General features: G+C 38.4%; 1 protein-coding gene and 1 long non-coding RNA gene across 4 annotated transcripts; one reads left to right on the top strand and one right to left on the bottom strand.

The window, feature by feature from the left end:
• Nucleotides 1-1352: 1352 nt before the first annotated feature.
• On the bottom strand, nucleotides 1353-19260 carry LYVE1 (lymphatic vessel endothelial hyaluronan receptor 1). Its single transcript, XM_026664844.2, has 6 exons — nucleotides 18835-19260; nucleotides 16939-17107; nucleotides 15502-15641; nucleotides 7800-8066; nucleotides 4002-4080; nucleotides 1353-1837 (listed from the first exon to the last, which is right to left on the bottom strand). The coding sequence occupies exons 1-6, from the start codon at nucleotides 18917-18919 to the stop codon at nucleotides 1660-1662; spliced, it is 918 nt and encodes a 305-aa protein (XP_026520629.2). The 5' UTR covers nucleotides 18920-19260; the 3' UTR covers nucleotides 1353-1659.
• Nucleotides 19261-19393: 133 nt separating this feature from the next.
• On the top strand, nucleotides 19394-24104 carry LOC148133314 (uncharacterized). 3 transcript variants are annotated; one of them, XR_015746667.1, is made up of 6 exons: nucleotides 19394-19551; nucleotides 19936-20093; nucleotides 21058-21123; nucleotides 21576-21765; nucleotides 23153-23241; nucleotides 23909-24104. It is a non-coding gene; the product is annotated as an uncharacterized LOC148133314 (long non-coding RNA). The 3 variants fall into 3 exon arrangements; XR_015746666.1 differs by having other exon boundaries at nucleotides 21739-21765; XR_015746668.1 differs by lacking the exon at nucleotides 21576-21765.
• The last annotated feature ends 734 nt before the right edge of the window (nucleotides 24105-24838 follow it).

The following is a 24838-nucleotide window of genomic DNA, read 5'->3' on the forward strand; positions in this document are numbered from 1 at the left end:
TTCTTGGGTAAGCATAGCCAAGAAATTCATGTTTTTTACTAATATCCAAATCCAATTCAATTAGTATGGTGCATCTAAAGCAGTAACATTTATGGTTTTTAAACCTAAAATCTTAAAACACTAATTTAGATAATAAGTCCTATTGACCTTTACTGTACTTACAGTATTTGAAATAAATATACTTGTAATATAAGTAGATCATTATCTACTTACTGATTTGTCAGGGTACGTAGTTAAAAGCATGAATGTGGTGTTTTGTGTATTTCTAGAGGTTCTCCATATAATATCAAATTTATTTCTATAGTTTTTCAAATGAATTTTTCATTGGAAAGTAATTGTGAACAAATTCAGCTGTTGAAAAAGATGAGTGTGTATATATGTGTGTGTGTGTGTGTGTGTGTGTGTGAGAGAGAGAGAGAGAGAGAGAGAGAGAGATTTTGGTATCAATTTACAGTATTAAATAATTATGCAGTTTTTGTTTATTTCAGTGAAATCCTGATAAATGTATTTGCATGTATATGCCACAACAATCAATTTACAGGAATATTATATATAGCAGTTTTGAACATACTAGAACTAGATGGTAAGTTCAGGAAATAGAATGGAACATATTTCTAAGTAAACATGCATATGATTGGGCTGTTAAATATTTTTGAAATGAACATGACTATGGTATGCATGGAAAAATATTATTAATAGATTGTGTTACTATCATTTATCTTTTCCCCATATTTAAAATTGATAGTTTGTGATTTGTTAGATTTTTGGAAAGAAGCTAGGAAGAAACACAGAGGCTACAATCATAAGAAACATAAAATTTTTATGGTTATGTAACAATTTGTGCTGGATTCATCTGCATGTGAACCAGACCTTTCCCTCTGTTCTTTTCCATCACTCTATGTTTTTGAACTTCTGTGACAATCTCTCAGGAAAGACATATTTTAAAGTTACCATCATTTGAAAAATACAGTAACTGTTTCTCTGTTAAATGTAGTTCACATATTCAAGTTTCTCCATGAAATCTTTTGTATAACAATATATGTGTGTGTGTGTGTGTATGGTATTCAGCTTTGTTCGGGTATTTTCCCACGTCATAGTAGTTGTGCTTTTAAAGTTGTAGCGACGTTTCGGCAGAATCTCATCTGCCATCATCAGGCTTCTGTATTGTGTTTGTCTATGGGGTGTTACACAGACGAACACAATGCAGAAGCCTGATGATGTGTGTGTGTGTGTGTGTGTGTGTGTGTGTGTTTTCTTAAGTTTTCGCGGGTACTTACATGTATGGTATTCAGCTTTGGGTATTTTCCCACGTCATTGTATGACGTCATTGTATACAATGACGTGGGAAAATACTCGAACAAAGCTGAATACCATATATATATATATGTTTGTTTGAGTTGCATGTCTGAATTCATGTTTTGGGAAAATATCACTTCCTCCCTAAAAAGGCTTGTAACAAAATTGAAAATATGAGCTGTATAGATATTACTGTAAGGACAATCATTCCTATATTGACAATGTATAAGCTAACATATATGAGGTATGAAATTTTTGTATGACATTCTGATACTGACTTTGGCAATATATACAATTATCAATGTATACACTGTTGGTTCCAGCCATTTGTTCAGTGGCATCTGTTCATTGAGATGCTCTGCCTTAAACTTCTGCTTCCAAACATTTTACTGATGGTTCAGACTTGACTTCCACTTCTTCCTTTTTTCCATTCTTTAGGCCCAGCTCTGGAGGTTGGTTTTTTGCATTTAGTTCTTTAATGTTCTTGGTTTCTATTTCATCTTTCTTCTCTTTGCTTGAAAATAGAGATGTTTTCTTGTATCTTTCATCAAATTGAAAAACAAAGTGGATTAACAATTAAACAGATATTATAGAAATGAAAGCCATTATTGTATTTTTGACCTTCACTTACTTGAAATGCTGTGTCAGTAATTTATTTATATATTTAGCATATGGCATTTACAAAGTACGCATGCACACACACACACACACACACACACACATATTGTACAATACAGTATAGGAGATATTGTAATATATTAAATTAAGATAAAACTATAATGTATCAGTAATTGATGTTTCAGAAACATTTTTCTGAAAGTCTTTTCATCTGCTACGACAGAAACAAGGTTTTACCATAAACCACTTTGATTTTTTTTCTATTAAGAGATGGTACAAAAAATATTTACTCACTGCCACTGCATTGTTGCCATTTGCAGATTTTTCTATCTGAACAAACGTAATACATTCATATATGGGTATGCCTTACTTATACACTGCTCAAAAAAATAAAGGGAACACAAAAATAAGACATCCTACATCTGAATGAATGAAATATTCTCATTAAATACTTTGTTCATTACATAGTTGAATGTGCTGACAACAAAATCACACAAAAATTATCAATGGAAATCAAATTTAGCAACCCATGGAAGTCTGGATTTGGAGTTACACTCAAAATTAAAGTGGAAAAACACTACAGGCTGATCCAACTTTGATGTAATGTCCTTAAAACAAGTCAAAATGAGGCTCAGTAGTGTGTGTGGCCTCCACGTGCCTGTATGACCTCCCTACAATGCCTGGGCATGCTCCTGATGAGGTGGCGGATGGTCTCCTGAGGGATCTCCTCCCACACCTGCACTAAAGCATCCCCCAACTCCTGGACAGTCTGTGGTGCAATGAGGCGTTGGTGGATGGAGAGAGACATGATGTCCCAGATATGCTCAATTGGATTCAGGTCTGGGGAACAGGCGGGCCACTCCATAGCATCAATGCCTTCATCTTGCAGGAACTGCTGACACACTCCAGCCACATGAGGTCTAGCATTGTCTTGCATTAGGAGGAACCCAGGGCCAACTGCACCAGCATATGGTCTCACAAGGGGTCTGAGGATCTCATCTAGGTACCTAATGGCAGTCAGGCTACCTCTGGGGAGCACATGGAGGGCTGTGCGGCCCCCTAAAGAAATGCCACCCCACACCATTACTGACCCACTGCCAAACCAGTCATGCTGGAGGATGTTGCAGGCAGCAGAACGTTCTCCATGGCGTCTCCAGACCCTGTCACATCTGTCACGTGCTCAGTGTGAACCTGCTTTCATCTGTGAAGAGCACAGGGTGCCGGTGGCAAATTTGCCAATCTTGGTGTTCTCTGGCAAATGCCAAACATGCTGCACGGTGTTGGACTGCAAGCACAACCCCCACCTGTGGACGTCGGGCCGTCATACCACCCTCATGGAGTCTGTTTCTGACAGTTTGAGCAGCCATATGCACATTTGTGGCCCACTGGAGGTCATTTTGCAGGGCTCTGGCAGTGCTCCTCCTGTCCCTCCTTGCACAAAGGCGGAGGTAGCGGTCCTGACTGGCCTGTCTCCTGGTAGCGCCTCCATGCTCTGGACACTACGCTGACAGACACAGCAAACCACCTTGCCACAGCTCGCATTGATGTGCCATCCTGGATGAGCTGCACTACCTGAGCCACTTGTGTGGGTTGTAGACTTCGTCTCATGCTACCACTAGAGTGAAAGCACTGCCAGCATTCAAAAGTGACCAAACTATCAGCCAGAAAGCATAGGAACTGAGAAGTGGTCTGTGGTCACTACCTGCAGAACCACTCCTTTATTGGGGATGTCTTGCTAACTGCCTATGCTTTCCACCTGTTGTCTATTCCATTTGCACAACAGCATGTGAAATTGATTGTCAATCAGTGTTGCTACCTAAGTGGACAGTTTGATTTCACAGAGGTGTGATTGACTTGGAGTTACATTGTGTTGTTTAAGTGTTCCCTTTATTTTTTTTGAGTAGTGTATTTATTTTGCAGCAAGAAGGCATAAATAAATATATTTAATGATTAAAACTATCAGTCTAATTCTCTATACAGTGAGAAGAATGCCCAAGTCCCATTGCATGTGAAAAGATAGCATTAGCATCTCCATGTATCTTGCTGATAGAAATGCATGTACGCGTAAAGCCACAAGTTTTACTTACTTTTTGATATAGCAGACAGCTAAAACCATAGCAGTGGTACAGAAGAAGAGGGCAAGCACCAGAAGCACGATAGGTACAGCTGGAAAGAAGAAAGAGGTAACTGTGAAATCTTGGAGACTAAACAATCTTTTTTTAAATTTCTAGTGGCAGTACTGTTTTCTGAAAGAAAAAAAAATATCAAAGTGGCTTTTCTCTCTCTGCAGTGTTCACAGAGGAGACTCCAATGGCAGAAGAATTCACACCATTCTCCATAATTTGTTGGATGCTGCAGTGGGATTCCTTTGCAGAATTTTAAGCCTTGAGCAGCTGGGTTTTTCCCCCAATATATTTCTGTTTCACTCTATGCACAAGCCCCAAAACAAGAAGAAACTAGCAAGTAAACATGGAGGGAAGTATGTAGTGGGGTACCCCAAGGTTCTGTTTTAGGCCCAGTATTCTTCAATATCTTCATGAATGATTTAGATGACGGGATAGATGGGGAAACTCATCAAATTTGCAGATGACATCATGCTGACAGGAATAGCAAACACTCCAGAAGATAGGCTTAAGATCTTGACAGACTTGAATATTGGGCCCTATCTAACAAAATGAAATTCAGTGGTGAAAAAGGTAAGGTTCTACATTTAGGCAAGAAAAACCAAATGGCACAGGTATAGAATAGGTGGTACTTGGCTCAATAGTAGTACTTGTAAGAGGTATCTTGGAGTCCTAGTGGATAATCATGTGCACTGTGAAGCTGCTCTTCCGGTTCTGGCGCTCCCACATGCACGAAGACCAGCTGGCTGGCGCGCACATGCACACCGTGGAGCTGCTCTTTTGATTTCTGGCACTCCCCCGCACGCAAATACTAGCTGGCCAGTGTGCATGCACGTGCCAGAACCGGGAAGAGCAACGGGTGATGGCTGGAGTGCCCAGAGAGATGTCGCTGCGTGCCACTTCCAGCAAGTGTGGCATAGGTTCGCCATCATGGGTGTAGGGTTTCCTGCCTGAGCAGAAGGTTGGAATAGAAGACCTCCAAGGTCCTTCCAATCTGTTACTTTGTTAAGTATAATTTCGGATCTGAACTGAGATTAAATCGTTCTGATTTCAAGATTAGCTTTGTATCCTTGCTTATTTATCAACAATTAAACACAGACCAAATGTGGTTTTAATGTTGCATGGGGCAACATTGCCACAATTTAGTTGTGAATGTGCTTGCCAACTCCTCCACCGTCGTGGCATGGATGCACATCTCCAGTCGATCATTTGTTCTTAGCTAACTGTATTGTCTGACTGCAGTTACTAGTTGGAACATTCCTGACAGTTTTAAGCTTTCCTTTAGCTTGTTTCAACTGGAAAAAAGTACCGCTTTCTTGTCATATATACCAGGGGTCCCCAACCGCCGGTCCGCGGACCGGTACCGGGCCGCGGAACAAGCCTTACCGGGCCGCTGGTTGCTGGGCGCCGCCATCTTTTTTTGGTAAAAAAAGCAATTTTTCGTCAAAAAAGATGGCGGCGCCAGCGCTTCGGGTGAGCTTTTCCGGGTAGAAAGCCATTTCTACCCGAAAAAGCTCACCAGAAGCGCTGGCGCCGCCATTTTTTTTGACGAAAAATCACTTCCGGTGACGTCACCGGAAGTGATTTTTCGTCAAAAAAGATGGCGGCGCCCAGCTGACGCCGGAACCGGGCCGCGGCGCCCAGCTGACGCCGGAACCGGGCCGCGGCGTCGAAAAGGTTGGGGATCCCTGATGTATACCACTAAAAATAAACTAGCAGTAGGTGGTCAGCCATACTATTTGAGAAAAAAAGCCGCTTGGTACATTCATATCTAAGCAAAAGATGGCTACCCATCAGTAATACTTTTCAAAAGTACCTGTATATACTTGCAAATAAACCCATCTACAACTAAGCCAATCCTCAATGAGAAGTGTGCCACCCATGAATGATGAAATGATGAAAAATTAAGATGGAATCTGTTCTGAAAAACAGCACTTATTGATAGAATAGAAAAACAAATGAAGTCTTTCAGAATTTAAAAAGATACGAAAATATAAAAGAAAACTACAAAAATGTTGAGGGTTTGCCTATCCATGGATGGTGGATTTTTCATAGTATTTTGGTTAGAAATTGGAGGGTTGACTTATCTGCAGATGGAGTTATCCATGAGTAAATATGACTAGACAGTAGTTTTTTTTTGTGGCTTTCTAGTTGTTTTGTTTGGCTTTCTAATTGTGGCTTTCTAGTTGTTTTCCACTAAAGCAAAGAAAGAAGCAAAGTGAAAGTGTATGCATTTGGTTTTGCAAATCGTGGTTCAATAGGCCAGAATATAGCTTCCTGTGACATATGATCAAAAAGGTTGTTATTGCATTTGTTGCTGTTTGTGCTTATTTTCACCAAGTGAAATTGAAGAATTTTTAATTTTAGATTTTTTAATAGTAGAATTTAAAGAGGCAGCTACTAATATTACTATTACTTTGTAAAAAAAAAAAAACACCTTTGAAACTGTTAATTTTTTTCCAGAGTCTTGGTTGAAAAAAAGACAAATATTTTTATGGCTTAGAAGATTCCCCCTGCTTTAGCCAGAGTTGCTTATTGTGAAAAAACTTATAACAAAACACCCCTTTCCTGAAGACAAATTGATGAGGCTAATATCAGTGTAACCTGCTGAAAAAACTAAGGTAATGGAATAGATTGTTTGAGTTTCAGTGTCCAACACGTGCAACACAAAAACCAACCTACAGCTAACAAATCCATACCTATATCTAAATAGGACAGGAGAACAATTGCTCTTCTTTTCAGTGATCAGTACTCTCTGTAAGAGAGCCAGTTTGGTGTCATGGTGCAGGCACCAGGCTAGAAGTCAGAGGGCTGTGAGTTCTAGTCCCACCGGCAGCTTGAAAACCAACTGGATAACCTTAGGTCAGTCACCCTCTCAGCCATAGAAAGCAGGCTATGGCAAACCGCCTCTGGCATCTTGCTAAGAAAACTGTAGGGATTTGTCCAGATAGTCGCCAGGAGTTAACATACTGATTGAAAGGCATCCTTCCTCCTCCCTATGCCCTTTATTACTTTCTTGCACTTTCCAAGATACTTTTGAGGTTTTTCAGATAGACAGACTCACTGTGTGTTAGTCACTCATTTCCATTTTCTGAATGGATTCAGAGCATTCTTGGAAATGAAACCAGTAGAGGAGGTTGACTAAGGAGTCACTTAACATACAACAGCTGCCAGTTTAGTATTAATAGTAAGTAGTAGGAGTGATAGAAGTGGCAATCATAACTTTGCCCAAATCTTGGAGAGCGCAAAAACTTTCTCTTTGATTTCAGACCTTTTTTTTAATGTAGACTCTAATTGAATTACAAAGAGTTTTCTAGTTGAGAGGATGAAAAAAGCCAACTAATAACGTTTTCTTGTACTGCTTTGGTACATTTAAATGTACATTGTCTACTTAAAATTCTTGCCAAATCTGTATCTTGTAAGTCAGGTAGCTGGAAGGTAGGGAAGAGATATGTTAATGCCTGAGGGAAAGCAGCAACCTAGTGCATCCAGATTTAAGATTTGGAGTAGCAATTCTCCAACCATTATGTTAAAATAGCTCTCAATTGCCTTATTTGGATTGTAGAATTGGTGGCTTGAAACACGTCAAAAGGAAAAGACTACAATTCTGGTTATAGTGGTTTGATTCATCTTACCACCTCAAGAGCACACCTTTTAAGTTCCCCTCTAAGCCAGCAATTTTTAAAAAAAACCTGAGGTGTTCCTTTTGTCCTCTCTCTAACGTAAAACCGTGAAACTCAAAGCAACGCGTATGGCTATTACCTCCAAATGGGACACCCTCATTTTTAAAGGCAGTTCGTTTATCAGTGAAAAGCAGATTTTCCTTCTCGGGAATCGGTTCGGGTGGTAAAGTTTCTGTTACACATATGATGCGATATTTTGAGGGCTTTTGGGTTTGTTGTAAGTGAGTTGTGTCAACCCCTGTGGAGGTATCCTGAAACGAGGCTGTTAAAGTGGGGTTCATCTCAGTGGAACTGTCTGTTAATGCAACTGTGCTTTCTTCCGGGATGCATGAATTAATCCACGTATCTGAAAAGAGGACAAGAAAACAGTGCAGTGAGATTTGCTGATGCTATTTGACACACATTTGTTAAAATAACCAAATGCAGGGGACATCTTACTAAGTGTTATTCTACATAGCTAAAAGGTACTACTATAGAGTAATAGAGCAGTCCTGTTAGATTGCTCAGAGAGATCTGATGTTGAAGGATCTATCAGACTTAACTCTTTGCTAGACTTATTCCAATAAGACTAAGTTCTGGAAGAAGCTGCTGCCCTAACTCTTCCTCTCTGTTCCACTGATTGTTTCTAAATGGGAGGGGATTCATTTAGATCAATATAAAGTAATTTCATTTAATTTCTGCATCTGGGTAGGGTAGATATCCAGATGTTGAATTCACTTGAGTGACATTTTCTAAACAAGCCTTATGATCAACCTTTCTCACACTTTGGCCCAATAGTCTTCCATTTCTTCTTTTCATGATTTAGATGAGGGGACAGAAAGGGAACTCACCAAATTGGCAGACAACACTAAACTGGCAGGAATAGCCAACACTCCAGAAGGTAGGCTCAAGCTACAGACAGATCTTGATAGACTTGAACATTAGGCCCTATCTAACAAAATGACATTCAGTAGTGAGAAGAGTAAGGTTCTACATTTAGGGGGGGAATGAAATAAATGCAAGGGTATAGAATAGGCTTAATAGTAGTAACTCCGAAAGTATTCTTGGAGTCCTAGTGGAATATGAGCCAGCACTGTGCTGCAGCTGCCAGAAAAGCCAGTGCAATCCTATTCTCCATTAATAGAGGGATAGAATCAAGATCACGTGAAGTATTAATACCATTTTATGTAAAAATGCAAGCAGAAAAATAGGGACCACTTTGGTGGGAAGGTAACAGCGTTCCATGTGCCTTAGGCATTTAGTCATGCTGGCCACATGACCACAGAGACGTCTTCAGACAGCGCTGGCTCTTCAGCTTTGTAACGAAGATGAGCGCTGCTCCCTAGAGCCAGAAACTACTAGCATGTATGTGCGAGGGGGAACTTTACCTTTACCTTAATGCCTTGGTAAGACCACACTTGGAATAGTGCATCTAGTTTTGGTTGCCACAATATTAAGAAAAATGAGCACAGAATGCAGAGAAGAGCAACAAAGATGATTAAGACAGTGATCCCCAACCTTTTTGACGCCGCGGCCCGGTACCGGCATCAGCTGGGCGCCGCGGCCCGGTACCGGCATCAACTGGGTGCCGCCATCTTTTGACGAAAAAGTGCTTCGGTGACCTCACCGGAAGCACTTTTCGCAAAAGAGAGCGCCAGCGCTTCCGGTGAGCTTTTTCGGGTAGAAATGGCTTTCTACCCGGAAAAGCTCACCGAGCCTGAGCGCCGCCATCTTTTGATGAAAAAGTGCTTCCGGTGAGCTTTCTACCCAGAAAAGCTCACCGGAAGCACTTTTTTACCAAAAAAAGATGGCGGCGCCCAGCAACCAGCGGCCCAGTAAGACTTGTTCCGTGGACCGGCGGTTGGGGACCCCTGGATTATGGGACTGGAAGCTAAAACATGAAGAATAATTGCAGGAATTGGGTATGTCTAGTTTAATGAAAAGAAGAACTAGGGGTGACATAATAGCAGTGTTCCAATATTTAAGCAGTGTTCCAAAGAAGAGGGGGTCAAACTAGTCTCCAAAGCACCTGTGGGCAGGACAAGAAGCAATGGATGGAAACTAATCAAGGAGAGAACCAACCTAGAATTAAGGAGAAATTTCCCGACAGTTAGGACAATTAATCAGTGGAACAACTTGCCTCCAAAAATTGTGGATGCTCCAACAGTGGAGATTTTAAAGAACAGACTGGACAACCATTTGTCTGAAGTGATATAGGGTTTCCTGCTTGAGCAGGGGATTGAATTAGAAGCCCTTCCAACTATGTTATTCTATTCATTTAAATTTGCAATTTTTATTGTTGGGCATTTTCAATATTGGAAAAACAATTAAATGTCAGGCTGTAATTGAAAGGGAGGAATGCTATGCTGCCCCTGATGGCATCCCGGCCACCATACGATTGTGTTTTAAATCTATATCTATACATAAAATCTATCTCCCTCTCTCTCTCTTTCCCCTCCCCCCCCTCTCTCTCTCACACACACACACCAATGTTTCACTTTGTTGCTTTTCCAATACAAAATTCAGTAAGTAGGTGTTCACAAGATTAGAAAACTGACGGGGCTATCAGAAAAAGTAGAGGCACCAGCAGCAAGTCCAAAAAAATAAAGATGATGGCCACGATTATATGTTTGAAGTCCCCACCTCATCAGGGCACAGTAAAAGAAAGAGGATTTTGATCACATGGTGCAGCCACTATATTGATTGTTTTTTTATTCTCTCTGCAGTTGTCAAAACAACACAATAAACTAGTCCACTCTGCCTCCTTCCCCTAAAAGGTAAATAAAAACTAAGTATGCTTTCTCAAGACCATAGAAAGCTAAATGGCTTTGTCTGGCATGTTTGTCTTGGTACCTTGTTTCCTTTCTTAAAATATGCAATTAATCAGGCTAGTAGGAAAACCCAGCTGTGAGGTTGGAGACCAGAGTGATTTTCTATGGAAATAAGAGAAGATTTCTTCTAGATCCCAGGTTCTACCCTATGTTCTTGATGACAAATGTATGCACAGGGAAATAGAATCGTGCACATTAATTGCATCAGCACAATTAACAGTGCATTTCATTTGATTCTCTGGCCAGGAAAAACAGTGATTCCAAAAGTCACCATTGGTAGAAAAATCTCGACTTAAATGATCTTGTGGTAAGGTGTATCCCAATAGTTATGTATAAAAGACTACAGAGATTAAATAATTATAGACTAGTGATTATTTGATTGACTAGTGAGACCCCAACAAGAATTCAACAGATTAAACAATTCCTATTTTAAAGAACAAGCTTCAATCTTTTATATTGCTTGAAAACTATTATAATACCAGAATGACAATGCTATCTTAATATTTGGAGGGAAATGGCCCTTGCACTGTTCTTGATGTCGGTCCCTGACAGGAAATGTGATGACACATTTTAATGAACTGAATAGGACGTAAATGACAGCTGTATTGTGATATTATAAACATGCCTTTTACCATGAACAGCCATGACAAAAAACATAGCTGTTTGCTTGTTATTAAAGCAGGCTCCTTAAAATAGAATAGAATAGAATGGAATGGAATAGAGTAATAGAGTTGGAAGGAACCTTACAGGTCATCTAGTCCAACCCCCTGCTCAAGCAGGAGACCCTGTACCATTTCTGACAGATGGCTGTCCAGTCTCTTCTTGAAAGTTTTCAGTGATGAAGCACCCACAACTTCTGAAGGCAAGTTTGGTTGATTGTTCTCGCTGTCAGAAAAAAATCCCTTATTTCTAGGTTGAATCTCTCCATGATCAGTTTCTATCCATTATTCATTGTCTGGCCTTCAGGTGCTTGGGAAAATAGCTTGACATCCTCTTCTCTGTGGCAGCTCCTCAAATATTGGAACACTGCTAGCATGTCACCACTGGTCCTTCACTAGACTAGCAATGCCCAGTTCCTGCAACCATTCTTCATATGTTTTAGTCTCCAGTCCCCTAATCATCCTTGTTGCTCTTTGCACTGCTTCTGGAATCTCAAAATCTTTTTTATAGTATGGTGACCAAAACTGGATATCATGTCTCCTTAAAAGATGGCTTATAGCAGTGGCCCCCAACCTTTTTTGTGCCACGGCCCGGTACCAGCATCACAAAATGATCCACGGCCTGGTACCGGCATCAGCACGCATGACAAGGCAAGGCGAGCTGAGCGACCAGCCAGCCAGCCGTCCCCCGCTTCTCCCCGCCACCTTCAACTCCTCCTTTGTACCTTTGTTGATGGGCTTCGCTTCGGGATGGCTTTGGGACGGTCACTTGGCTCGCCTTGCCTTGAGTGCTGAAAGAATCCTCGCGCCTTAGTTTCATTCAAAGCTCCCCCCCTTCGATGAAACTAAGGCGCGAGGATTCCTTCAGGACCCAAACGTCGCTTTCCAACTGGAAAAGCTCACCCGGAAGCACTTTCTCGTCAAACAAGATGACGGCGCCCAGCAAACCGGCGGCCCGGTAGGAAATGTTCCACGGACCGGTACCAGTCCGCGGCCCGGTGGTTGGGGAACCCTGGCTTATAGTTTAAAAATTAGTGTTAGGATCTTGTCCTTTTAAAATAGACAGACCAAAACATTCAGTAATCCAATATCTAATCATTTTCTACATGTCTTTTCCTATAAGAGTTCTTAGGAGAACTGTGTTCAGCGAGGCTAGGCATGTGTCCTATGAATGAAATTATAGCCTACCTTCCAATTTTCTAGTGGCATATCTTTCGCGTTTCAAGCAAGTGCCATCCAGTAAAACTTGGTTTTTCTCTTTATTTGGAGTCAAACAGAAACAGCTTTGAGGTTTTTTTAATGCTTCCTGAGATCTCAGAAAGTACATTACCACCCTAAATTGTCCAAGTGACCAAATTCTATCTCCAGGGTGATACTGAAGGCCTCATAATCATTTCTGATTAAAAGACGTACTTCTCCATCAAACAATGCCATTGAGATAAGTACGAGGAGGATTTCAGATGACAACATAGGAACTCCAGGTTCCTTGAAAATATAAATGAAATTATAGTATTCTTTATTCTGGTCCATTTTGATTATTTTAGAGGGCAAAATATTCTGCAGTTTTCTTCTTTTTTAATGCTCTTTCATGGGATTTCTTTATTTCTCTTATTTAAAAGCCACGCTTCTACTCAAAGCAACAAATATTTTAAAAAATATTAAAAACTTCTACTGTATTGAAATTAATGATTAGCAAGCCCTGTAATAGAGATGCTATGTGTCTTTACAGATTTTGTATCTCCAAGAGAGTGTGTCCAAGTGCAGATCCCCCAAAAGTGCATCCTGTAAGTTGGGACAAAGCAGGTAAAGGAACACTCCCACAAACAGGTCATCTTCCCTAGGAGAAGTCAACTTCAGAAGAATTTCTTGCAAATATTATTGGCGACCCATCCTTAACCTTAATACAATACAGGTAGTCTTCAACTGTTGTGGTTCATCAAGTCAGATGAGTCAGAGGAGCGGAGGGGGTGCATGGGTTTCCATGGGGGCCTGCAGAAGGTTCTGTGGAGCAAGAGAGCCAGATGCAGAGCCCATCTACTCACACTCAGGCGGAGAGACAGCTGTTTTGGGGGCCTGAGCTGAGCAAAGGGGAGGAACAGCTGGGGCCTGTCCCAGATGCGTGAATGCACAGAAAAGAGAGGAGAGCAACGTAGGACATGGGGCCTGCTATCCAGGAAAAAAAGGAGATGTTAACAAGTCCTTCGCTGACTGGAATATAAGGAAGAGAGATTTGGGAGTCGACAGTTGTTGGAGACAACCGTTCATGCTACAGGAGATTTCCCTCCCTCAGATTTATTTATTTTATTTATTTATTTTTGTCAATTGCTTACAAGATAATAGGTATAAGTAAAAACATAGTTATGAATACATGGATACATATAAGAAAAATAAAATAAATAAAAGAAACAATAGGACAGGGATGGTGGGCACGTTGGTGCGCTTAGGAAAGGGGTGAGGTCAATAGTAGACAGTCTAAGGTTAAAGTTTTTGGGGTTTGGGGAAGAAACCACAGTCAGGTAGAGTATTCCAGACATTAACCACTCTGTTGCTGAAGTCATATTTCCTGCAATCAAGTTTGGTGCGGTTTACCTTGAGTTTGTATCTATTGTTTGCTCTTGTGTTGTAATGGTTGAAGCTGAAGTATTCATTGACAGGTAGGACATTGCAATGTATGATTTTATATACTATACTTAGATCGGACTGAAGGCGGCGTAGTTCTAGATTTTCTAGGTCTAGAATTTCAAGTCTGGTGGCATAAGGTATTCTACAACAAGTAGAAGAGTGGAGAACTCTTCTTGTGAAATATTTCTGGACTTTCTCAACTGTGTTAATATCAGATACGTAATATGGGTTCCAGACTGATGAGCTGTATTCAAGTATTGGCGTAGCAAATGTTTTGTATGCTCTAGTTATTAGTGTAATATTACCAGAGAAAAAGCTATGTAAGATTAGGTTAACAACTCTTAATGCCTTTTTGGCTATATAGTTACAGTGGGCTCTAGCACTTACGTCTTTTGAGATGAGTACTCCAAGATCCTTGACAGAGTTTGGATCATCAACAAGGTCTTGACTATTCCGCCTGTATTTTATTTTCTGATTTTTTTTGCCAATATGTAGGACAGAGGATTTATTTGTTGAGATTTGAAGTTGCCATTTGTTTGACCATTCTGATACATAGTCAAGGCTTTATGAAAGTAGCATACTGCTTGCAAAGGTTCCAATCCGGTGGTCAGAACTCTGGTTGGGGTTGAAGTGCTAACCAAAGTGTGTGACTTGACTTGGAGTTTTGCTGTGAACACAGTTTATTCCTGCCTTGTTAAATAAAAAAGGGGTTTTCCTCACAAGTAAGTAGTTGAGTAGTGCTTGAGAAGGCTGGGTCAGAACATCAACTTACAACAGTTCACTTAGTGACCGTTCAAAGTTACAACAGCATTGAAAAAAAGTCACATTATCAAAATTCGGATGCTTGGCAACTGACTCATATTTATGACAGCTGCCGTACCCTGGGCTCCTCTGATCACTTTTTGGGACCTTCTAACAAGCAAAGTCAATGGGGAAGCCAGGTTCACTTAATAACCATGTTACTAACTTAACAACTGCAGTGATTCACTTAACAAATGTGACAAGAAGCATCGTAAAATGGGGCAAAACTCACTTCACAAATTTCTCACTTAGCAACATAAATTTTGGGCTCAATTGTGGTCGTAAGTTGAGGACTATCTGTACTTATGAAGCAATGGTTTGCAAACTGTGATACATACAACACATTGCCTGAATTTACACACAAAGCAAAATTTGTTTGTTTTCAACTTAGCATATTTTTGGGCAGAGGTGTGCAAATCCAGCCGACTATGGTTTATTCAATAAAATACAATAAAATAAACATGGATTAGTATGATCTGTGAACCTAACCACTACTACAATACTATTTCATCTTATTGGAACATGGTAGAACTTTACATATATGTTTTTTGTAATTCGAACACTAGCTGCATAACTTTTTAAATTAGAAAACATATATTTTGGGCATACCTAAAGCAATTTAAATTTCATAATGCTCTTCCATGCTGCAAACTTTGACTAATGAAAAAACAGGTAACCTTGTCAACAGTGGCATAGCTGACTAGCAATTTCTGAGTTTCTCAGGCTCCCCAGGAAGTTATTGTATAGTGAAGCTGTATACATTAGAATATTAGAAGTCAGCCACAATCTTCTACCAGTATGGAAATCTCCACAATTGTTATTACTTTAACTCTTTCAGGAGGGATTCTGGTGCAAAATATTATTATAATCCATATCTCATCCCACTTACCTGAAGAATTGTAACAATAAACACGAGCTTTCCTGTCTAAGTGCATTCTCCAGGTGCGAATCCCAGTGTTATTCTGACCACATTTTTCATTTGGAGTTATCCGTGAAATTACAGTATAGCCTTCTGCTACCCAGCCAAAACTAGAGTGAAAAGTATTTTTTTTTGTTAGATATATGATCCTAGCAACAATGGAGTGTTATTTTGCAAAGTTTATACATACAGTACTGTATAGAACAGTGTTTCTCAGCGTTGGCAGCTTGAAGATTTGTGGGCTTCAATTCCCAGAATTCCCCAGCTTTCCCAATATTATTCTTTGGTTTTATGATTCCACCTTCCTTGTTCAGTCCTGAAGCTAATAATATCATATCTGAAGTTACTTTCTCAGTCTACTCTTCTTTACTCAGAAGTGTTAGATGGGTCCGCGGGAATAAGAGGCAGGACGTGGCAGGAACAGGTAACAGTCTTTATTTTGTGAATTAAGAAAAAGCCCCTCAGCTGCGGCTGGCGCCGGCTTTTGTACCCGGCGCTGCCCAGAGTTTCAGCCACTGACAGGGCTTTATTTCTCCTGCCAGTGGCTGGGTCAATGAGTGGAATCTGTTAACCGACTCCATTCTATGGCCATATTAGGTAATACTTAACAAGAAGGAAATGATTCTTTTTAGGTTTAAAATTTGGAGTCCACAATGAGAGCCACACATTTTTGGCTGTGGTCTTCAGAGTCTTTCTAAAGGTTATAGGTATTAAATGTTTCAAAAGGGGAAAGCTATGAAATACATGGTAAATAATAATTAGTGCTATTAATTTTAATTTAATTTAAATTAAAGTCATTAGATGTTTCTTTTCGTCTTGACAATTCATTTTCATTTGGGGGGTTTGCACTGGTTACTTTACTCAAATGCCATGTGTAATCCACAGCTTGAATCATTTGTGTAAAAAGTAAAAAAAAAATATTCAAAAATGTCCAGTTTAGGTGCAGTGAAAACCAACCCTCAATGACACAGGATGATTCATCCTTTGGAAAACAGAGGAAAATTTCAAGAAGTTTGTGATAGGCATAAGACAGTTTCTGTTTCAAGTTTCAAGGAGGCAAAAGTTGCACATTATTAGGTATACATTTAAGTGAATTTCAATTGCTTATCTGAAGCCATACTCATTCATATTTATACACAAATAATATACATAATGGTTTTAAATCTATGCATATGAATTTGTGGAGAAAAAAGGGAATAAATTTAATTTAGGAATAAATAACCAACACTTTCTGCTTTAAGAATAAGAGGGACTATTTAATTTTTAATTGTTTGCATGCTTCTAATCTTGATTTATTTCAGAGTAATAATAATGACATTTTATTTTTAAAATGGCATTAAAAAAGGTAATTTGTACATACATGAGCATAAAACATTTAAAAGTAAATGTTGGAAAGATTTTCTGTACCTGCAAGTTTCAAAGCCATGCTTCCAAGCAGTTTCAACCTTGGATTCTGGTGCTACCATTAATCCCAGCTGCCTGCAAACTGATTGTGCTTCAATAAAATTAAAATGAATATTATTCTTATCTGCAGCAACTGTTATACCCGCAATTCTGCAGTTTGACGTGCGAATATCTGCAAATAAGCAGAAATATATATCAAAATGATTACTAATGGATATTTAATGTTTATATATTTCTTTGCATTACAAAATATGTACCTTTACTCAGTCCTGATTCGCTAATATTCAAGTGAGTGACAGAGATCCCAGCTATTATAGATGGTTGGTCTTGCATACATCCAAGATACTTTAAATGTAGGTCTTTACTTATAGGATCCAATTGGTATACTGCTTAGAACAGCATTATACATTCAATTGATGGAGAGGTGGTGGCCCAATGCATCCAGTTGACACCCAGTTGGAGAAGGTGGGTTTGAACATCAGACAAGGACAGGGAAGAGCTGCTTTCAAACATCAGATTAATTTCCTAGAAAACATGGTGTAGTATCTATCTCTCTGCCAAAACTACCATACACTATGAGATTGGGACAGTGGGATTGAGCAAAAACAGTTTGGTGTAGGGCAAACCATGTATCCAGCATTGAGAAATCCCCGACAACACCCCTTTATGGGATTTACAAAATAAAAATAAAATACAAAATAAAAGCTTTAAAGACTCCCTTTAGACTACCAAAGATTGATGAAAGATCAAATCCTGCAATAACATTGGAATGAGTGAAAGGTTAGGGCTGACTGCCTGTTATCACAAAAATGTTTTCCAGTAAAGTTTTTTAATGACTAAATTGAATTTGTTGACAGCAAGAAAATAATGAGTTTAGACTTTCTAATACTTAACTATCTTAACACAAAGGCATTCACAACAGTGGTGAAACCTGAAAACTAAAACCACCCCTCAAAATATTACCACTAAATGTATCCAACAAGAATAGCTCAAAAGGTGTGATGATTGAGACAAATTCTGAATGTAGGAAGAAGCAGACTTTTAGTGCAAGAAACAGTTTTTTAAAAGTAACTTGCTAATACTTCCTATACAAAAGCAAGAAACCCCAAAAGGTCCTTACTGTTCTCACCCTTAGCATTATGTATATATATTTCTCATCTCACTGTATGATGGAATTACAATATATCTAGCAGAACACACATTCTAAATATCCAAGGTACTTGTTTTTGTAATATGAAATGTCATTATTTTTCATTCAGCAAGTGCTCAGAACAGAAAGTTGTTTCAAAATGTTTAATTTGATACCCTATCCATGCCTCTTCTCCCCTCCATGCTCCTAATTTACCACAAACCTTCAACCACAAGATAAAATTAGCTCCGGTCCATGAAAATTCCATCCTTATCTTAAACTGACATATTTTTGTTAGAAAAGAGACACTGTACCAACCAGCAAAGTGTATTTGAATGAGGAAAAAAAAAGAATTAAATAAAATTCCTTCTCCACATTGCAAATACACTTTGCTAGTTCACACAGCATCTTCTTCCTAACTATGATTTACCAATTTGAGAAACAGAAATGGCTAGTGATCTTTGTAATTTGAACAGATTGAGGATCATTTGCTACAACTTTGCTAGTACTTTGGCCATTAAACTTTCCTTAGACTTTAAGATGCCACAATATTTCTTTCATGGTTTTTGCTATTAATTAATTAATTAATTGATTGATTGATTGATTGATTGATTAATTGATTGATTGATTAAAAAAGACCAATACTGTTGCTCCTGGAAATAACTCTGTTCCCTTCCCTACTTTATAATATTGCAATTTTTGTTTAAAAAATACCCTTCCTTGGTACAAGACAGAATATGTTGAGAAACTAGCACTTTATGGAAACATACCTTTCAGAAGAATTGTGCCTTGTGTCATGAAGTTTGCCATCCAGATTGAGAAGAAAAAGGAGACAGTTCTACCATGGAATGCCATTGTTGGTAACCCCAAAGGGCTGAGAGCTTCAGGCAGATTGCTTCTTTTCCTCCAATGTTGGAAATGCAGTGTAATGCTATATCGTCCTTTGAACACTTCCAATATGTTCTTTTCTCACGAGTTGCTAAAGAAGTTGCTTCTTCTTTATTTCCTCTTTTACCACTTTAAGTGTCAAGGATGCTAAATAACCACTGACTATTTTACAGGCGTAGCTGAACTTGTTGCTCTGCTCAAAAGCCATTCACTGACTAAGGTCATTATCTGGAAACATATGACAGCTCCCCCCACCCCTTCCCAACCTGTCATGGACAGTCTGGAAAATACAATGAGTGCTGACTCAGAAAATATGCATCTGAGGAAAAGAGATAACATAGTGTAATAATCTTGTTCTTATAAACAGTGGGAAGATTTCCCAGTGTACCTCAGGTGGTCATCCTGTAATAGTTCCTGTTTAGCCACTTGCTATTTGCTCATGCTTCATCCAACTCATGCAGCTATTTACAAGGAAAAAGATGTAACATGGCTTGGCTATTTGTGATGGAAGAATTTATCTACTCACTGAATCCAGAAGTCTAAACTATTTTCAAAATGAGTATTGGGTTGAAAGATGAAATGAATTGAAGGACTTCAAGGTTTATCTATTCCCATGTTATTGGACCTTAAGATGCCACAGCAAAATGAGGCAAGTCGGTTCCTACTCCAGATGTTTCCAAGTGTGGAATGCTGTCTGAAGAAAGGTTTGCCTGATATCCACATTGTCATCTTTTGAGTGTGAGATTATTAACATCTACATTTTTTGCTTTAAATGGTGCATTTTTGTTTTTGCTGTTACTTTTATTCTGGATGTGTTATGTGCTGATATTTTTTATCTTTTTGCAGCCACTTTACAAAACTGTCTACGAGATTGCCTTCATAGAAAAGTGCAGCTACTGATGCCCTTGAGTCAAACACAGCTCCTAGGACAGTGGTTCTTAAATTGTTTGATCAAATTACCTTCTCTCTCTTTTTTTTTTTAGCATTGAATGACATTAAATCCACCAGCATCAGCATCACCAAATCAGACTGTTGTTTCACACAAGCATTTCAGTAGCCAAAACTCAATCTTTGATTTACAAACAAGCAAATAAAATGGTTTCCTTTAACCCCAGGATATGCCCAAATTAACTCCTTAGAGGTAACTATCCACAGTTTTAAGAACTACTGGCCTAGGGCCAACAAGAAGCTTACATGTTGTTCTATTGGAAGTGGTTTTCCATTGCCTGATGCTGGAAGTCTTTTGACTTTCTAGCTTAACATACAGCTAGTCTTCCAACCTACTATTAACCAGGAAGAATCCTACTTACCTTTTCCTGAATCAGCTAAGGTCAACTAGGTGCACTATCTACTGAGACAGAAAATGTAAATAAGAAACTTTAAAACAGGTGGGAAAATTATAGTTATGTACTGTAGATCAGGGGTCCCATACGGTCGCTACGTGCCGTCCACGGAACAAGTGCTTCCAGCAGCTAAGCACTACAAAGCCAATGAGGAAGATAACTGGCAGCAGTATGGGTGGGGAAATGTCAGGATACTCTAAACCAGGGTCCCCAACTTGGCAACTTTAAGACTTTGGACTTCAACTCCCAGAACTCTCCAAGGACAATGAATTCTGGGAGTTGAAGTCTACAAGTCTTAAAGTTGCCAAGTTTGGGGACCTCTGCTCTAAACTAACATTCCCTAACTGAGTGAGCACCAGATATGCTTGCTATATTTTTTTGCTGTTTCCCACCATAGATGTTGGTCTTCAGATTTAACAAAAAAATAGAAAGGCCTGTCAATTTTGCAAATGCAGAAAAAGGGGAAATATATACTTAGGGAACTGCAATGAGGATATTCATTCATTCATTCATTCATTCATTCAACCATTCATTCAACCAACCAACCAACCAACCAACCAACCAACCAACCAGCCAATCAATTTCTATAGCCACCCATCTCTGTCAATGGCTTTTGATTGGCTTACAATTTAAAAAATATGTGATAATTAAAAATCTAAAACATTTTAAAACCATAAAAAACACTAAAATCATCCAAATTAGATAGATATATACTTGGTCAGTTTTGACACAAGACAGATCTTTCTTGGTTGCTCCTCCTAGAATTAAGAAGTTGCCAAAGAAGAGGTCCTCCATTTCTTGTGAAGCCCAAAATCTTCTTTACTTAGGGTAAGCTTTTAATGTCCCAAATCTCATCTGTTTTAACATCCTATTTGTTATCAATGAAATTTTATATTTTAGCTATATTTTAGTTAATTAATATTTTTTGTTATTTTTCAGTAGGCAGGTGCATTAAAAATCAATTTTATGTGTCTCTGACTAGACAGGCTATTCTCCACACTATGCTACTAAACCACATTCTAAAATTTGGGAATCCTATCAACGTTGACTATTACTATTTGATACCATCAGGTAGCTTGGGGAACCTATACTTCCAGGTGTTATATAACCAGAAATCCCAGCTTCCCTCTCCATTCTAGTTGAGGCTCCTGGGAGTTCTAATTAAGCAACATTTAATCATATCATTTCCAAATACGTTAAGTGAAAGTAATTTTGAACATAGTAGGGATTGAAAGTAGTATTTGCTCTGTTTTCTGACCTCTGTTCCAAAATTGCCATAGGTACCGTGCATCCTGTGGGTGGAGGTACCACTTGCTTTGCCTCAGACAACAAAATGTTCTTGGATAGTCCTGTTAAGAAATGATGCAAAATGCCTTTAAAGCACAAAGGAAGTCTGAAAATGAATAATCATCATTTTTTGCTTCCTTCTCGGTTTATGGGCAGGCTCCTATCTATGAAGACAGAACAATTGTGAGTTCAGTGTTTATTCTATGCTAATCAAGCAAAATCTGGCAGAATAAAAACCTTAGTATGTTCATACCAAAATTTCTCTGTGTCATATATGTATATGTGAATATATGCATAATGGTTACTTAATGCTTTGAGAAATGGATGCAATGCAATGAAATTTCATTTAATGTATGCTGATTAGTGTACATTTAAAGTGACAATAAAGTTTTTATTCTATTCTATTCTTCTATTCTAAATGTGTACAGGAATCACTATTATATACACAAAATGTATAAATTACATACAGTACGAGTAACTCAAAAGATTCTGAAACAATGTTTTTATTTTCAAAACTCAAGTATGTGATGCTATACAGTACAATACTAGCACACCTGTGCAAAGTCTTACAAGTTTTAAACAAAAAATAGTGACTCTTGAATTCCTCCTACTTAAAATACCAGTGCTGTGCACAAGAAACAAATGTCTTGTTAAAGCTAAATAAATAAATATTGCACTTCAGGAAAAAAAAAAACCCAATCAACCAAACCTTGAAATAGCACATATTTGGTACAAATTGAGTAACATAATTTAGTCTATGTGTATAAATCCTAAAAAATTGAAAATATAAAAATGTCTACGTTCTGATGTTGTAATAAAACAAAGGATCTGGTTTTTAAAAATTATTTTTTACTTATTTGTTTCTCAATCTGCCAATAACTACCAATGAGCTAATTTTAAGTGCTATAATTATAGGTTACTTCAAATCCTATTAATGAAAAAGTAATGGTCTGGAGACAGCTGAAGAAAAAATCTGTTTATCTCAGTACTTTGCCTTGTAAAGAAAGTAATTCACCTTGCATATAATATTCTACTCTTTAGGATGAATCAATTGTTCCAATATTGAGTTTTTTATTTGCCCATTAATTCTTAATTTGAGAAAAATGTGCTTAATATTTGGTATATAAAGCATTTCATGACCTTTTTTGTTACACTAGAATGAAAACTGCATTGTAGATATATCTTATTAGTGAAGTTACTGAATTCAAAGGACAGCAGTTGGTTTGATTCCTTAGCCTCTTTCATTCACTCTTCCAGTTTGACAGCCAATAATACACATTCTCACTAGCCTAACTGAACATGCTTAATACCATTATTTTATTTACTTATGGCCATTTAGAGATTGCTTAAAATATACATCAAGTTGTCTTGAGCATCAGTGATAGCCACTTCACTTATTAACCTCTAGGTATTCAAAACTACTTAACATAAAACTTGCAAATTATGTTTTGGAGAAGCTTCTACTGCAAACAATTTCATACCTATTTCCTGCTTATTATATTGAAAGACAACTGTCCAGTAATCTAGGGAGAAATTTCACTCTGGGCTCTGCCTTTTTGTACTTCTCAAGGTGTAGAACAGAATGGAAGATGTTTTTTGGCCATATGGGATCTCTGATGTGCTTCAGCCTGAATGCTGCAGGAATATCCTGACAACATTGTCAGTGACAGGACCAATCATTTTATGCTCAATTGGTTGTTTCTTCGCTTTCTGAAATTTGGAAAATGTGAAGATCCAAATAAGTACTTTTAAGCCATAAAGAGGATTGTCATACCCATTTAGCAGCTATGGGGGCAAAACAAAGCTTCCCCTCAAATGCTGCTGAGCTTGCCTGCTTTTTCATTCTGGACTGGTGGCTCCATCAGGTGATTCTGGGCACTGCAAGCTGCCTATTAGCCTTGGACCACAAGTCACTCACATCCAATTCCAACCATGTGTGATAGGACAGAACATCACCCTCATACACACTTCAAGGGAAAGTTCATATCCTGAATGTTTTTGTCAAAGAGCCCCTTTCGAACACCAAATAATGCAAGTAAATTTATGAGAAGAGCTCATAAATTTCAGTATGATCTCAGTATGCATCATGCTTTTGCCAAGAAATATTTTTACAAATTAGTAAAAAATATACTCCGGGCTGTTTGCATTCCAGTAGCTGAAATGAACCAGAAAGGAATGCCTGAACTGTGAGCCATTCTTCCACTCTGATCTTCAAGCACTTCTATTTGTGTTACTTGGTTGACTTTTACTTAATGCACGATTAATGCCTGCAATTTGTTGTTTCCTAACTTTTGAATTGTGTCAGGAAATCTATTTATACTTTCAGGAACAAAAATCCTCTCTTCTGATTCCAAGGAGCAGAAAGCACATACCACACAGCATCTCCTGCCAACCTACTAAGAAGCTGTCTTTTGTTCCAGACATTAAGATTTAATTGTGTATGTTAATGTTCACTACAGAATGTGAAATAATTTTGCTGTTGAGTGTTAACAACATTTTCACACATTTTTTTTTAAAAAAGAGAAACAAACCTCATCCTGATATGTGTATAACAATAAGCCATGAAAGGGTTCATTGATCATACTAAGCCAAAGCCAAATCAAATCATGGCTTATTTTTTTTGTGGGAAAAAGACCTCCTAGTTCACCAGAATAAAGAGAACAGAGATTAGGCAAATGTTCACATTCTATCTCTTAAACTACTTTTAGTTTGGATTTATGATCTTAGCTGCTACTTTTTTGTTCTGAAGTAGAAAAAATAAGGGAAGGAAACCTTAAGTATTGTATTCAATTGATTAGTACTTTGTAACAATGCCCCCATTTGTCATTTAAAACTCACACATCCTTGCCTCGCTCACCCTCCCACTTCATGAGAAATACAATTCTTCAAGGTTGCTGTACAGATAGTCCTTGACGTACAACAGTTCACTTAGTGACCGTTAGAAAGTACAACAGTGACTTATGACTTTTCACACGGATGATCATTGCAGCATCCCCAAGGTCATGTGATCAAAATTCAGAAGCTTGGCAATTGGCTCTTATTTATGATGGTTGCAGTATCTTGGAGTCATGTGATCAGCTGTTGTGACCTACTGATAAAGTCAATAGGAAAGCCATGTTCACTCAACAACCATGTTACTAACTGCAGTGATTCACTTAACAAATGTGACAAGAAGCATTGTAAAATGGGGCAAAACTCACTTCACAAATTTCTCACTTAGCAACATAAATTTTGGGCTCAATTGTGGTCGTAAGTT

The sequence above is a fragment of the Notechis scutatus genome, chromosome 1 (assembly GCF_049901735.1).
Source record: "Notechis scutatus isolate UNSWTSFEM ecotype Mainland chromosome 1, rNotScu1.2, whole genome shotgun sequence".
In the NCBI taxonomy this organism is placed as follows: Eukaryota; Metazoa; Chordata; class Lepidosauria; order Squamata; family Elapidae; genus Notechis; species Notechis scutatus.

Coding starts and splice junctions, on each gene's coding strand:
- LYVE1 (XM_026664844.2), bottom strand. CDS start 18,919: ATGGCATTCCATGGTAGAACTGTCTCCTTTTTCTTCTCAATCTGGATG. Junction 17,108..18,834: donor AGGCACAATTCTTCTGAAAG/GTATGTTTCCAT, acceptor GCTTATTTGCAG/ATATTCGCACGTCAAACTGC. Junction 4,081..7,799: donor TGAGGGTGTCCCATTTGGAG/GTAATAGCCATA, acceptor TCTTCTTTCCAG/CTGTACCTATCGTGCTTCTG.